Genomic DNA, 17,033 nt, shown 5'->3' with positions numbered 1-17,033 from the left:
AAATTACTAATGAACTGTTCTCATTTACTTTACAATCTGGATCACATTTTTTGTTACATACATATATTTGAAAGCGACAACCTTTTATATTATATTGTATCAGGTAATTTAACATGTTGCTTACTTTTACTAATTTGATACTTGCAATAAGAGTATGTATTCTTCAATTTTGATATGAATTTTGAAACTGAAACTATTTTTGAAATTAAATTGTTGCTCTTTAAATATTACATAATTATGTATATATACATATATTTATATACATATATTATGTTTACGAATAAGTGTAAGAAACAAACAATATTTATAACACAAACTGCATTACGACCATTCCAAAAAGCGCCGCCAAGCCGGTATACATTAAACGTCCAGCAGAGGAAGCATTACACAAATCACCTTTGCAGATGTGGCAGTTTTGAACTTCACGGCTGTGGGATACGGTGCAAACATCGGGCTTCTGTCCCACTACTTCGAAATGACAGTCACGGGAAACTATAATACCGGCCTTGTCTGCAAAAAAAAACATAAATATTACTTATATACATATGTATGCATTTGATTAAATATGATTCACAATGTCTATCAGAAGATTAATCATATTTTGTTAAACAAATGTTTCTTATTTATTTAAAATAGTCTTCTTCCGAATCAAATTAGAGATTTGCACGATGTAAAAGCATACTTATCTCAATTTACATAGTTAAAAAACTGGATTTAGGGTATGAAATTAGATGTCAGGCCTACTGTAACTAAATTGTGTCATAGAATATACAAACAAAAGGAAGGGAAATTAATTTTTTGTGAAGAGAAAGAGTAAACGAAAGCAATAGAAACTGCCACGAGAAATTATACCCACACATACACTTTCTTGCCACGGCGTCATCTACATACAAATAATCATCAGACATCATGTAGGATGTCAACGCTTTGCAAAGCTGGGAGATCCGCGTTTGAGACGTCCTCCAGACCCTCCCAGTCATTTATACGCGTTTTTGATAATGCCGGACAAATGCATAGAAGGTGTTATACATTTTCCCCAACATCCTCTCTGCATTTCCTGCATTTGTCCGTGCTAGCAATCCCTATTTCTGTGAGCAAGTGCGTCCAGCATATTATGACCTATCGCATTTCTGTAATAGCTCTGCAGTCCTCTCGTGACAGCTTAATCACGTATTGAGCCAGTTTTTTGCACTTTGATCTACACATGACTTTTGCTGTTTTGCCTGTGGTCAGATTGGTCCACCTAGCTTCCACTCGCTTCTTCATGTAGTCGACCATTTCGTTGTATATTGTATTTTGCGGTTTTTGCATGTCGTTCTCTTGTTCAAATGGTCATCTAACAGCACTTTTTGCTATCTCATCTATTATTTTATTTCCCATAATGCCTTTGTGACCAGATATCCAGCCTTCTGTTTGCGGCCTTCTGCTCTGTTGACCTTTTTTGGTCTTGATACGATATGAGCTTATTGCTTTGATTGCTGCTTGACTGTCCACGTATATATTAATTATTGAGCTATTTCTTGTTTTCCTGGCCTACACGACTTTCCCCAAATCAAAAATTTTCGCTTAGAAATACTGTTTTGGTCTGGTAGCTTGATAGGATGCCTAATCCCTAGTTTTGAGCAGTAAATACCCGCTCCCACTCCACTAAGAAAATAATATAAGTAATATTATTTATAATATTTATTTAATACTAGTACTTGTAAAAAAAAAAAATTGTAACAATTGTCGAGTGTTTTTACTTTATGAAAATAAAAGTAGTCTATGTGAAACACAGTGCGCTTATGTTGCTTAATAATAAATTTATAGCATTATAGCAGTCTTTTTTTTTAATTAATGCATTCAAATTTTATTGAGCATTCGGTTTTCAAATTCTAATATATAATAAGTAGTGACATTTTTATTTGGTGGCCGTCGTAGTTGATTTGGCTTGTGCCCGACTGAGAAGTAAACAAACAAACAAAGCAACAACAAAGAAGCAGGCGCAGACCACTTTGATATTCAAAACACCTAATCGCAACTGTTACCACTTTGAATGAATTCGCTTTGGTATGATACATCAAATGCATTTTTTTTTCTAACATCGGAAGCTCTCAAGGCGAATCTACTAAAGATGGTGCTGGTAAATCAACTGAGTTATTTTTTCTTGCGCCGTGCCCATGTGGCTGTCAGCTCAGAATGAAAGAAGGCGAATTCATTATTTGATTCTAGATATCTAGTTTTTCAATACTTTGCTTTGACAATCAAACGTACAGAACAGTGTTAATGGTCTAGTGCCACCGCTTTTAATGAATGCGCCTTGGTCGCCCTGCAGTAGGCAAAGGCAAACCTCTGAGTATATTTTTGCCATGAAAAAATAGCTCCTAAAAAACCATATACCATTAGCAGGACAATATCAAGACTCACTCTACAAATTTGGAGAAGGAACTCGGCCAAACATCCAAAAAAGGGTGTACATGATTTTTTTTACATTAACGTTAAAATGCTAATGAGATAACTAGTTAAAAATCAACCCCACTAGTTAGAAATCAGGGCTACAAATTGTGATTTGTAAAATATTTCATAAATGTAGTGTAGGTGTCAAGACAACGAATAATTGAAAAATGAGTGCTACTAAACATGCTTACAGTAATCGTTTTTTATTTGCGCACAAGAAAGGCCACTGGCGGTCATAAAAATGTGCATACGTCATATACCATATTCGGGAGCTTGTACATACCCTTCAGGAAAATTTAAAAAATTAGTAAAAGCTCAAGTAGCTCATAATTCCTATGCTATAAAACGGTATTAAATTCCTTGCGGGTCTGCCTACAAATGCGCCAGTATAAACACATGTGTATGTACATATGCACATATTTCGACATACATATGTGGGCGAATATGTAAATTTGAAAGAAAACAAATAAGTTCATGATTACATCATCTGCTTGGCGAGAGTACAAATTCGAGATCAAATACGTCACAATAATAAGTGTGGAATATTGTGTGTGTTGAGTAGAAAATTTAATGAGTGAGAAAATTTACTTCTCAATATTGGACTCCAAACATCTAATAAAAATGAAATAATACGATAACTAAATCACCGTCCGATAAAGCTCAACTTTTGCTCGCATACATGAACAAGGCCTATATATTCGGAAAACAGAAAAACAAGATACCCATATCTAGCCGATTCGATAGATCACTACGTTTACGTTTTTTAGATGTTCTTAACGACTTTTTTGAATTAAAAAATTCTTCCGAGTCAATAATGTAAATGCTACCCTGTTGTTGTTATTGGTGTATCAGTTCATCAAGTCCTGCCAATACGGTTTAGTCTCCGGCCGTCATCATCTATCGTATCTAACTGCAGGTCCAGGAAACATGCTGTTTCGACGGGTTGGGTCCGGAGGAAGAGGGAGGCAAGAAGGTGATAAGATGTGAATGTCGTTCACTGTTTATATTTCAGGAAGCAATTTTACAATGGAAAATTTACATTTTTGACCTAGAAGAATTTTTTTTATTAAAACACAAAATTAGTAAGAGTGCAATTAATTAAGAACAATTTTGCGTCAAAAAAGTGTAAATGAACTGCTCTAGAAAAACTACTAGACTAGAGTATTTTTGTAATCCTGCTTTCTTAAGATACAAATGTAGATCCTGCTGATATGTGCAACCATGGATCGCACGGTGGAACAACTGAAGAGAAGTATGGTAAAACATGTACAACCGAATTTGATACTGAATAAATTAAATTTATTTGAGTTGTTGAGTGGTCTGAAATGGTCGAAACTTACGAAGAAAGTCAGCATGTCACAAAAGGGATAGCGTGCGAAAAAATAAATTTTTTAACCCAGTTTATGTTCCTTTCTTTGTAGGTACTCATCTTATGCGCAGTACCATAAAGAACGTATAAATACAATAACCTTCAAGCTTCTGGCAGGTCCGATACCTAAACATATATAGCTTTATCAAAAATTTATTTGCTCCACTGTGATTTGGATTTAATTTGTTTTCATTTAAAAAGCGGTCTTTTCTCTTATTATTAATTTATTTGTATAGTCGTATAAAGCCCTTGTGAAGAAATCATGGTTGCGTGCCCGTTCTACGGAATATATTTACCAAGAAGAGGCCTACAACGAGTTCGAAATACGAATATTGAAAGAAATTTTAGGGGTACAAATAATAGTTTGCTGTTGTTGTAGTAGCAGCATAAACATTCCCCGGGCATATATGGGGAATGCTGCCTTGGCCGGATATAAATCCGGGTCGTTTCGGTTACGTAGAACCGACTGTCGTGGGAACGACAAATAATAGTTTCTTCTTTACTAGTTCATTCTTAGTATTTATTTTGAATGCAATAATTTCCATAGCATGCCATCCTGGCATTTGATCCGGAATTACATTTTTCTCAACTTTGATGTGTTAAAAAAAAATAAACATACGTATGGATAGGCAAACAAACTGGTGAACTTACCGCTTGTTATTACTTTGTTACACTTGGTTACAGGAATTACTTGGTCCATTGTATTTGGTTTTGATACCATATCGCAATCCACTATGTGTATATTCGAAGTAGCATCAATGACGTCCTTTGCACAATTCGCATCTGTTAGTGATTTGCATTGATAGCATTTGATAGCATGTCCTAGCAATAATAAATAAAATCAGTTTATTAAAAAGTAATTGTTTTTTAACCTACTTAATACTATCTGAATAATAATAAACCAAACCATTCCCCTCCAAGAAGAGTCCGCCCGATTAATCGACATCGGCATCGACCTATTCTTTGTATTTTTCCGCACATTATTCTTCGAATATTAAACCTTTTTCGATAGTCAGAAGTTTAGGTCATTTGCCCTTTAGTATCTAAGATGACTTCCCCGGTAACTCTGAATAATGGCTCATATCTTCGTGTCTGCTTAATAACTGAATTTTTTGTTTATATTACAGTAATACTTAACATCATTATTTTGAAGTTTTTGGTTACTGTTTATTAAATTATTGTATTATACTTAAAAACATATAAATTCTCGCACAGTCAGCAGAAGCTGCATATTTTAATTATTTCGAATAAACTATACATATCTTATAACTCATATCGTTTCTTTAAAGGTTACGCGGATCTCACGGGGTAGCTGGAGCTCTTCGTCTGCTATGGGTGGTGGTTGGATTCCGATAACGGCATTTGAGATTTGGGAGTTTAAGATGGTGGTAAGTGTCTCCCAATGAATGTCGTTTATAGTCTGTTTAATCACTGTCCGGTCCACTAATTGTCAATTTGTTTTGTCCTTGATCTCGTCGGCGAAATTGAGAAGGTGTTTCCTGACGTGCCTGGGAGGCGGCTCAGGTTCAGGTAGGTGTCTGCATGTGCTACCCATGCTTCCTATCAGAAATTGCTTGCTGAGCAGTTTGTTGTGCTCCTTCACAGGGAGCACCTGTGCCTCGTTGTGTAGGTGTTGTAGTGGGCACGTCAAGATGCATCCAGTAGCTGTCGGTATGACAGTGTTTTGGAAAGTCTGAAGCTGAAGTCCAAGCGACCAAACATGCGCAGTGTAATTTTTAACCGCCCGGCCAACTGCTTTAAATGCCGCCAACAACATTTCGTTTAGCGATTTGAGGACCTTGTTGCGGTTTTGGGCTTTAGTAGCAACGCGGTCTATACTCTCGCTTCTGACTGATGTCTGTAAAACATGTAAGATCTTAAAGCTCACTAAGCCTTAGAAAATGATAGACGTACAGCGGGGCATGGGGATGCTTCATTTATTTCCTTTCTTCAGGACAAAATATTGTCACATGCAAATTTCTATTACATATATTTTTTCTGCGAAATCCGATCCTATAACTGAGGTTCAAGTACTCGATGCCTCAAAACGTCGTATTAAAAGCCGAAGTATATAAGTAGGTATCGAAAGCGAAAATAGATTCAAATTCTTTCGAAGTTAGAAGATATACATACATACGCACATAAGATATACGCCCTATCATGTTGGCTTATGACTTGATCATGGCTTCATTGTTTGAACGAGAATTACTTGAGCAGATTAATGTTCCTAACAGATTCTTGACTTTTTTTCTCTCTTCTTCTGTTGTTTTACATTATTTTTGCTAAAGCCAAATACATTACCTATATTAAGGTCCGATACACTGAACTCTTAATGCATTTAATAAAATCTCAAAAAGGTTAAATACTGAATTTTCTACCACTACTTATAGGGGTAATCAGAAGTTTAATTGCATCTGTGTATTCTTGGTGGCCTATGTTTCATCTAGGAACTATGGCAATATATATATAAACATATATTCTTACTGTTGTCTTTCTTTTTCCCCCTATTAACTTTAAATTGGTCCGTATGATTTGCTAATAACAATAAACTCCATGAAAATTTAATTGAATTGAATTTATTGAGTATAGTCAACGAATTTCGTGTCCCTAGGCCTGCTTTTTTTCTGTAAATGCTGTAGAAGCTACGTCTTCCATCTTTAGCCTAGTTGTGCCGCTGGATCCGGTAGCTACTACACCAACCAAACATTAGGTTTATTCAATAAAACTATATACATATATATTTGGGTATACATTGGTAATACATACATATGTATTTTATTACTATATAGGTGTTAGAAGCCAGGTGTTTTTTACAAATGTACATACACACAGGAATAGTAAATTGAAAACTTAAGCTATTTTTCTCGAGATTTTTGTTTTGTTTTGTTAATTACGCCACCCTACAAACCCGATGTAATGAAATAGAAATTTCTTAAGTAAAACTTAGCTATCATAGGAATGTGTGTATTTTGTAAATAACAACGTCAAACGAAGCCGTATTGCGGTATGAATGTGTTGTATTGATATTATAGTCTACTAAAACCAGTTTTTGTAATTAGAGGGGACAGAGTGGAAAAGGCATACAGTTCGGAACTTAAGTCTTCGTACACTCCCAAAGTAACAAGAAACTACTGAAATAGAATTATTATAAAATGTTACTATATAGGAACGATTTAATTACATTTTTGTTGATATACAAAAACAAAGATTTCTATTTCTCTTAAAAAATAACATAATAAATATAAAAAACATTTTTCCCTTTTAACAATATCCCGAACGTGCTAAGGGCTTAAGTCTGATGATTGCAGAGGGGAACTCAAATGCTTGGGTGCAGAATAAAACACCAAATTTCTGACAATCTGCGCTGAGTGTTTGGGACCGTTGCTCTGCCGGGAACTGAAATGCTGCCTAAGACTCAATATGCTAACCGACGGAGGGAACTTACGTTTTAAAATCCAGTCTTTTTATTTTTATTTTTACATTTTTATTGTGAAACACGCGCAATGCAAAAGCTCACGGTTGTTTATGAGTAAATTAAGAAATTGCATTAACATTTTTGCTTCTCTTAATTGTAATATCTTTTGCTTATTACTTTATATTTGTAGGAATAAAAACGGATTCGAAACTAAGGGCAACACCAAATGACAATCGTTTTTTTTAATAGCAATGGTAAGCCCTCAAGTGTATTTCTGCCATAAAAACCCCAAAAAAATTTGAAAATTGTATAGTATCTAGAACGCTATTAAGAAAACAATTCAATTCTTATCTTAAGTCGACTTAAGACGGCAACAAATAGAGGCAGCAAGCAACACAGTTTTTCTTATTCCTCTCGATCAGCAGTTTCTTGACACTTTGGATATGTAGGTACGAATACTTTAGTCTCTGCCTGTAATTCAATGATAATTTACGAATGCATACAGCTAATGTATATATATATACCTATTTGCATATTTGTAAAATTGTTTTCTGAACGTGGTATCACGAGGCGTTTCTTTTGACTTAAAGTATTAAACCAATACGAGTGTAAACTCGTTTATTGCAGAAATCACAACAATTTTGATAAAAAAAAAGTTATATTTATACATTTATATTAAGTTTAGAAGTGTTGTCATTGCCATGTTTATTTATGCGAAATTGTCAGTCCAAAAATATGTTTTAAAACGGTCGCGTTCCAAGCTTATGATGATAAAATGTCTGGAGAAAGTTAGGGTGTATAGTAGACACAAACTGGAAAACAAAATCAGCCTAATATTATGTTCACATGGAATCATAAGCTCCTGTTATGGATGAGTTTACCATACAAACAGTTTTCGTTGTACTGTTGAATGATTGGGACAATTCAATTTATAAGTTTTGGAATTCTGGAAAGGGAGCCGATTAAGTTTAAATTCTCAGTATAAATTTATATCCAAGGCAATTAGAAGCAAATCACACGATTTTCCAATAGACGTCACCGGGTCGAAATATCTCAAAAATATATTATCCGATTTAGCTAAAATTTCTAAAAAGCCTAAAACTCTAGGGTTACAAAATCGGCCTTTCACAATAGATCAGCTCTGGTCGCAGTGCGTAATGGCCTTCTAATAATAATAATAATAGCTTAAATTAGAAAAAAAATTAGCGGATATAATTTCTTCCAAATTTACTCGGTGATGGGTTCGAGATATCTCTATATCTCTAATTCGAAACATATTGTATATTAGAGAAATATTTCATCCCAAAATTGCTTGAGCCGCAATAAAGCGTGGCTGGGTTTACTAGTACGGTAAAAAAAAATTCAAGGGTTGGAGATACGCAAGACCACATCCTCTTCATTAAAAGCCTACTTGCGCGATGAACTTGCGTAATTATTATTCAATTCCATATACAAGGTGGCGCAAAATTAATCTTTCTAATGACGTCGTACGTCAATCATATTTGACACTTGTAAATTAGAAATACATATTGACAAGCAATGGAGCGCGTAAAGGCCAAAATAAAGATTTGCATTACTCAAAATCTTTTTTTATTTAGTACAAAAAAGTTACACATAAACAAATTGATGATTAAATTTGCGCCACCTTGCACATACATCTGTTTGCATGTATGTATTTCTGAATTGCAGTACATACATACATTTTCACAATTAACAAACCAACCTTTGTATTGGAAGACATTTTGGTAAATAGTAAGAAGTGTAAGTCAAATAAACTCTGAGTGTCTTAAGCACTCCAATGAGAACGCTTGAGAGTTGTTCATAAACACAAAACTTCAAACTCTAGTTTATGGCGCAATTTGAACGCAATATAAGCCCCTGTAGGTGAATCATATGACTATTACTAGCTACGCCATACATCTGTATGTTTGTAAGTCGAATTACTGCAAATAAGCAACGAGATGAGCGAGCCAAGTTAGTGATCTGTATTTCGTTTTTAAAGTAATGAAATAAAAACATTTAATAAAATCACTGTTAATCGCAGCCTAAAAATTTCTCCATTTTGTCGCAAAACTTTACTTTTTTTATGTTTTATTTCTTTCTGTTTATTTATTCGTGTTTTCAAATCCCATAGAAAAAACGTCAAGGTCGTTTGGTTTTTATACCAATGGGATTTGCAGCGAGATTCTCGATATTACTACTCTATTTGAATTTATACATACATACATATGTATGTTTTGCTCACCACTGCGTAATAGACAAGCAGCAAATACAATTAGTGCAATGATTAGTTTCATTTCAAAAACAATTAATCTTTCGTTCACAGATGCTTTTTTTTAATAAACAAATATATGTATTTAGTTTTTAAAATGCAAAATTTAAATTTTCAATGGTGTACACTCCAAGCGAGTTCGTTTTATACTGAATGATATTTTGTTATACCTTGTGAAGCGAGAGACAGTTTGACGTTACATACCAACATATATATGTATATATATTTGGATATGCATACACTTGCACATACATACGTATACACATATACATGCCCATGTGTATCATTTATATTTTTTCTTTCGTTGAATGAATATTAATATTTTTTAGCTATTGAACACATGCTGGATCTATTTTTTGGCAACTCTCGACATCAGTAAGCACATTCAGTTTGTGGTATCTACATATGCACTTTAGGGTGTTCCATTTTATAAGGCAGAAAGTAAAGCATACAGTTTTTGCAGACTTAGCTTACGCCCCAAGTTTCAGTGATGTAAAACATATTTATGCCAAATTTCAAAAATATTGGATATTGTTTAGATGCTGAACACTTAAATTCGTTTTGAGAAAGAAGGCAAAACATACAATTTTTTAGCCTTAATTATCTTAATTGGCAAAACTAAAAATTACAAACTTATTACAATAATAAACACGCTGGTTATAAATGCAGTAACGGAACGGACTGAACGTCATTTAATTATTTATTGCATGCAAAATGCTTCCGAAAATCCGACATTTTGTGGGCAATCATGATCGAAACCGAAACTCGGCCGTTCACTAGTTTTAACGAACGGCGCAAGTCGGGGCGAAACGGTTGTAAACGGAAAGATTTGTTGATTTTAGATTAATTAAACTTCGACGAGAAATTAATTGATTATAAGACAAAACCAAGAGAGGGTTCAAGATTCCAGAAGTGAAGGCGACTGCTTGGGGTAAAATCGAAACCCCATACTACTTTAGAAAAATAATGTCCGAGATGCTGGGTTCCGATGTAAACGGAAGAATGGTCTCTAATAGATGCAATGAACAAAAAAAGTTTGATATTGGCGCATAGTGTTAGCAGGTATATATTATATTTTTAGTTATGGTTTGTTAATAGTATTAATTTGATGAACATTAAAGTATTTACAATTATTCTAGTACACTTTGTTGGAGATCTGCACCAGTTTTTATTAACAAATTACCACTAATGTAGTTTCTGAAGTAACTGCGCCTGACATAACTTTTTCTTTTAATTACTTGAAGGGCTGGGTTTTTAATATCAACGTTTGTGGCGTTTTGTACCACACAAATTCTACAGCAAATAGTTTCTGCTTGGGTGCTACCACAGGTTTCCCCCTTGCAGACACCTGCCTGAATCTGAGCCGCCTTCCAGGCACGTCAGGAGACACCTTCTCAATTACGCCGACGAGATCAAAGACAAAACAAATCGACAATTACTGGACCGGACAGTGATTAAACAGACTATAAACGACGTTTATTGGGAGACACTTACCACCATCTTAAGCTCCCAACTCTCAAATGCCGTTATCGGAATCTAACCACCACCTACCCCGTGAGATCCGCGTAACCTAGGACAATTAGTTCTGGATACTGTAGTAGGTTAAACTCCTACTTATCCAGAATTGACCCCGATATACCAAATATATGTCCACTAACCACCTTTTCACATGCCCCTCAAACCCACTCATCTAACACCCCTCTCGCTTTGGAGCCACCCTATCGAAACAGCATCTTTTCTTGGCCTTTTTTAGATGAGTTAGACGAAGATGACCGATGACATACACTACACTGACAGGGCTTGTATTACTGCTACAACAAGAACAACATTATGTAGTGCTATATCTCTCTTGGCAAGAATTACAGAGTCTGACACGGCTAGAATACAACTTAAATAAACCTAGAGTAGAATAACTGTCTAATTTAGAAGATGTAGAAATTGATTTCCTCAGGAAAAATGCCTATATGTACGTAATTGTGTGGCTATTTTTATTTGAAAATATTTAAGGCGCACGCTTGTATCGAATCCCTATCATTATTTTTGAAAGATGAAAACACATTACATCTGAATTTTATTTCACTAAACCGAGGCAGGTGCAATTTTAATTAAGTTAACCCAGAGATTACGCAGAGGAGTTAGAGATAATTTTTAAAGCAGAGTTTTATTCAACCCGCCGTAAGATAGGCGTAGGTCAGGTTTTATGCGATAAAATGGAAAATGATAGGTCCTTTTTATTCTGTAATAACTGAGGCAAAGATTTTGTTTTAGCTTTAAAAGGATACAAATTGTTATATCTTTTGAAAATTTTATTATTTAAAGCTTGATTTAAAGCCGAGATTGTGTGACATTCGCATACAAAATAAACTTTTTAAATGGTGGCAAAATAGTATAAATCGTTGTCATAACTAAAAAATATCATTTTCCGATTTTAAATTTATAATTACATATTTTATGAATAAAAATCATTTGGTTCACCTTAGACCAGCTTAAGCGCTAGGTGGTGCCAGAGTTGAGTTATTGCTAAAAACCGTTTTTATGCTCTGATTTGGTTCATATTCGAAATATGTATTGATAACAAAAAGATAAATACTTTTGCAATATATCATACCAACTTAGCCAATGCGTGACATCAGAGTCAAGTTATTATTGTACTAAAAATCGTATTTATGGTTAAATTTTACTGATATCCAAAACTTAAACTTTTCTAAAATATTTACCCATCAGAAGGTTCTGTAGTCAAGTTATTACTTAAAGTCTTATTTATAGTCCAATAATTTTTACATTCGAAGTGTGTATTTCTAACTTACGTAACGTGTCTTTACAAAAATTTCATAGAGAAATTCTTAACTTTTTCTAAGCATAGTATTTTACCCATAATGCCAAGGTGTAACCAAAATTTATTATATTTAGTTACGCTTCTTTTTATGTGCTTTTTCTTCAAAAATAAAGGGTGGTTACATTTCAAGGGCCGATGTTGAATGTAAACCACACCTTAACGTCAAGTTTTTTTCTGCATTTCATTTAACATTTAAGACTAACTCAATTTGAACAATGGAAAGATACACAATCGAGCAACGCGTTAAAGTTATTCAGGCTTATTATGAAAACGGGCGTTCAAATCAAAATGCATATCGCGCACTTCGTGATTTTTTCGGTCAATTTAATCGTCCAAATGTGCGTACAATCGGAAAAATTGTGCAAAAGTTTGAGCAAACCGGATCTGTAGGAGATGTGAAAACACCAGTGCATGCTCGTACAGCTCGTACTGCAGAAAATATTGCTGCTGTTCGCGATAGTGTGGTTGAAGAGCCGTCCACCTCAACTCGTCGTCGTGCCCAACAATTGCACCTCTAACGCTCGTCGTTGATGAACATTATGCATAAATACTTGCATTTACACGCTTACAAGGTGCAATTGACTCAAGAACTAAAGCCTATTGACCATTTCAAGCGTCGTCAATGGTCAGAATAGTGGCAGGAAATGGCAACAGTGAATGACCAATTTTCGAAGAAAATCATCTTCAGTGATGAGGCACATTTTCATCTCAGTGGATTCGTGAATGAGCAGAATTGTCACATTTGGGCGGATGATAATACAGTCCTGCGAGGGTGAGTTTCTAGAATGGCTGTACTTGTTTCTTGTAGTTTTTTATGCGCTGAAAATGAATCTGACCTTCAAAATGCTCCATCACGTCAGGATTTTTGGTAAATGAAGCCTAAAAGGTCAAAAAATGGCCATTTTAGCCATTTTTGATAATTTTGTTTGGGATAGAAAATTTTTTTTTTAAATTTTCGACGAAAAGGTTGCATAGTACAACTCTTTAGCTTTAAAACCCATTTTTTTAAATTATTGTACGATTTTTTAAAAAAAAGTTATGACATTTTGAAATTAACAGTTTCAGTTACGTATACGTTGGGTATAACGTCTATTGGCGTGCATTTGAATTGATTACATTAATTTAAATTCCATTCATTTTTTGCATTTTGTGCATTCTGGTAAGGCGTACGGCAGGTATGTGGTGGCTTCGACTCAAATACACTTAATCTGTTTTGCTGTCAGTCAAATTCGTGGCCGCAATGGATAAATTGTGACGGGCCTATAAGTCTATGTCATCGTAAAGCTCATACAGGCCATTGTTCTATCACCTACGATACTCACCGTCACGTGCAAGGGTCCAAAAATCTGCCGCAGAATCTTTTTCTCAAACACTTCACGAGACGCCTCATGGCATGTTGTCATCGGTGAAATCTTTATATTTGGGTAAACTTCGTCCACATATTTTTATTTAGTTTCAAAATGAATATTATTGAGATCGCATTAGTTTGATTATTTATTACTTTTAAGTAGAGATGTATGCATGCTTGTGTTATACGTATTTTAAGTAATAGGAGGGATTTATTAGCACTTTGCCAAATTGACTTCCAATGTAATCTCTACTCCAATTTAATATAAGTAAAAAGAGCTAAAGAGCTAAGTAAGAAGAGCTAAAGACACACAATCCCATACCGTTCATAATGTAGTTCTAAAAGTCTGCATTTCATTTCTTGTAATTTTTAACTTATTCTGAATCGCACACTTTAATAATTTGTCTTTGTACACACAATTTTAAATTTTTCCAAACCTTCCTTCTATCTATTCACACAGATTTTGCATTGTCACTATTTATGTAGATTCATTTAGGAAAGGGTCACTTAGGAGCAAGATTTTCTTCATATGAAATTATTAGCAAACCCGAAGTTTGTTCAAATATAAAACTGAGCAAAAACTTTAATTGAGTGAAATGGCAAAGGTGGAATTAACTCAAGGCTTTGACTTGAAGTCGATTTCCGTTCAATGCAAAAGTTTAACCTCTGCCACGTCAACAAAAATTACGAGCAAATACACAGGAATTTATGCACTCGTATGCATATATAAATACTATTTTTATTTGTGTCAGGGTGTACTAAGTAAATATGGAGTTCAAATTGAAAACATCAATCACGCTAAAAAGTGTTGAAATGAAACACTAATGAAAATCAAACACAATACCCGACCATCAATACTGACTGGATGAACATTAAATGGTTGTAGCTACATCCCATCGTAGCTGTACAAGAGAACTCTGCATCATCTTTAGATACGTTTCTGTCTATGTCCATTTTTGTATATGCATAAGAATGTATGCAAGAATGAATTTGGAGGCATGGATGCCTGCCATTGACGTAAGCGGGGAACTACATCGTTACAGCCCTTTTGATCAGTTCCTTGGTAATCAGAAATTTTAATCAAGGTACGCTCTTATGTGATTTTTTCCTCTTATCCCTTGTTCATTCAAGGTTTTTTTTCTACTTGTTCCTGCTTCAGTATTACATATTTTCTATCTCCTGGCTTTGCAATCGTAATAATGGCGCTAACAACAGGCAGGGAAAATGCTGGCGGAAAAAAGTAATGATAAAACGATAGGTAAAGTCAGAACAAATGAACAGTTTTTGCAAATCAAATGCTGCTTTTATTTCTGCGTCACTATTACCATTCTCTCAGTAGTTATGCCTGTATAGTGGGTGATTATTTTATGTAGCTTAAGGATGTCCTTCTTTACGAGTACATGTATTGAATTTGTTACTATTTTGAATAATCCGAATAATCTTTGAATTACTACAAACATTTCTATTGAACTGGTTATTCATGTAATATATCTAGGTTTTATATGTCGAATTCCTGTCAATATGTGCATGTCTCTCCCTCCGCATCAGTGTTTAGCATGACAAAGTCTTTCTCAATCAAACTTTGTGTCTGTCGATTCTTGTTAGGCGACACTTCACTGGCCTGGAAGGTTGCTTGCGGATTAGGTCTTTGAAATGTTTAAACATTTGCGATCCACATTGCGATCCTGACATTAAGCATCAAAATATGAGCCAAAGCATCACATATCAACAAAGTCTATGATGCAAATAAGTGACATTTAAAGAGTGAAATGAGTTAGTTGAATGAGTTGACTTGTTAAAGTGAGTTAGAATCAGTATTGCGTTTACCGCATTTTGGGTCATTATTTTCTTCTACCACTTCTACCACATATTTTAAAACACTACTGTAATTTTACTGATATAAAATTACTAACTTAATTTTGCGCCAGGTGTCAAACTATTTTTACACATGTTCTTATGTAGATAATTATTTTGGCGACTACAGGGCGGCGAATAGATAAAAGTTTAGCCTGATTATAGCATTGACAGACGGCTGCGTTAATCCAGGTTACTGGGGCAGTTAATTTGATTAAAATTGTAGTTTGACTGACGGTTGTTATGCTGGTTAGTGAACTGCTGATTTGTTTATTGGATAGTTTTGTCAGGTATTAGCTGCCCTGATACTAAAAAATAATGCAATTTCGAACTAGCATTGCATCCAGTCTTTCTTGTTCTTCTCTTCCAAGTTTTTATTATTTTTCATTCACAATAGAAATTAACTGTCGTTTTTCGGCAATGTGGCTATCGAAAATTTCTCTAATCTGCTTAAATTATGGGAATTAAGTCTATTAGTTGATCCGAATTAGTTGCACTTAATTCTTGATGTAATTCCAAATTAAGTCGTTAATCCCGATTAACGCTTCCGTCTGTCATGGCTATGAGATCTATTGCTGTTTTGGCAATCAAAAATGGATATCTTTTTCTTCTTCTGTTAAATAATTGTCATTGCTCTTTTTCTATACGTATAACTACGCTGACGTGATTAACTTTTAATTATTCATATCTCTGAAACTGTTTTTCATCGTGCGCCTTCACGTAGATGCTCATGTATAGACATCCGAGAAAAGATTCGTTCAAACGATTTCCTTTTTAAATTTGATAGAATTCATATATATGATTGAATTGAAATTTAATTGGTTTAAACGCATTAAAGCTTTCATGGTAGGGCTACACTCACATCTCAAAAAATATATATATGTACATATAACCGGGCAAAACGGGACATTTGTAGGATTACTCTATACTTTCATATCATTAACTACTTCTATTGCACAGCTTTTAAACGGATGCCTTCGGACGTATTTGCACAGTCCTCCCGAGCAATGACGATTGTTTTTCCCTGCTTTTGATATTACTCATTTGAATTTTGGCGAACTGTGAATGATGAATTGTACACAACATATCGAGAAGTCTATCAGCGTTTATCTTTACTGTATCCCAGCCAACGTGGCAGTGACAGTAGATATTTTAATACTTTTACCATTAAAACTATTTCATTGTGTTTAAAGACAGCTGTACTTTTGTGTAATTAAAATATTATATTACAACAACTTTTATTTTTATTTGTAAAAAAATATAGTAGTATATAATTATGAATGTACATATAAGTATGTATATACAAAGTTTTTGCTGAAATAATCTGACATTTATTTTTTTTTTTGCGTAGCAGGAAATAATTTATTGCATATGTATGTAACATATGTATGTGAGTATAAAACTGTTAAACAAATATTTGGTGTGTTTTTATGTTAAAAAAATATTAGTAAACTTTGGTAGCTAGAGGTAGTGGCGGTATTTTTGTACAAGTTGAGAATTTTG

General features: G+C 34.3%; 1 protein-coding gene across 1 annotated transcript; it reads right to left on the bottom strand.

Annotated features, from left to right (window-relative positions):
- Positions 1-41: 41 nt before the first annotated feature.
- LOC128863265 (uncharacterized) lies at positions 42-9,643 on the bottom strand. Its single transcript, XM_054102357.1, has 3 exons — positions 9,466-9,643; positions 4,457-4,627; positions 42-510 (listed from the first exon to the last, which is right to left on the bottom strand). Exons 1-3 carry the CDS (start codon positions 9,515-9,517, stop codon positions 305-307), a joined length of 429 nt encoding a protein of 142 aa, XP_053958332.1. The 5' UTR covers positions 9,518-9,643; the 3' UTR covers positions 42-304.
- Positions 9,644-17,033: the final 7,390 nt, after the last annotated feature.

This window comes from Anastrepha ludens, chromosome 5, assembly GCF_028408465.1.
Source record: "Anastrepha ludens isolate Willacy chromosome 5, idAnaLude1.1, whole genome shotgun sequence".
Lineage (NCBI taxonomy): Eukaryota > Metazoa > Arthropoda > Insecta > Diptera > Tephritidae > Anastrepha > Anastrepha ludens.
The sequence above is the reverse complement of the archived record's forward strand: the minus strand, read 5'-3'. Positions and strand labels throughout refer to the sequence as shown.

Bases quoted from the DNA above. Each gene is read 5' to 3' on its own strand.
- LOC128863265 (XM_054102357.1), bottom strand. From the start codon at position 9,517: ATGAAACTAATCATTGCACTAATTGTATTTGCTGCTTGTCTATTACGC. The intron at 4,628-9,465 runs GTGAGCAAAACA...TATTATTGCTAG, and splicing joins TGCTTGTCTATTACGCAGTG to GACATGCTATCAAATGCTAT. The intron at 511-4,456 runs GTAAGTTCACCA...TTTTTTTTGCAG, and splicing joins TAACAAAGTAATAACAAGCG to ACAAGGCCGGTATTATAGTT.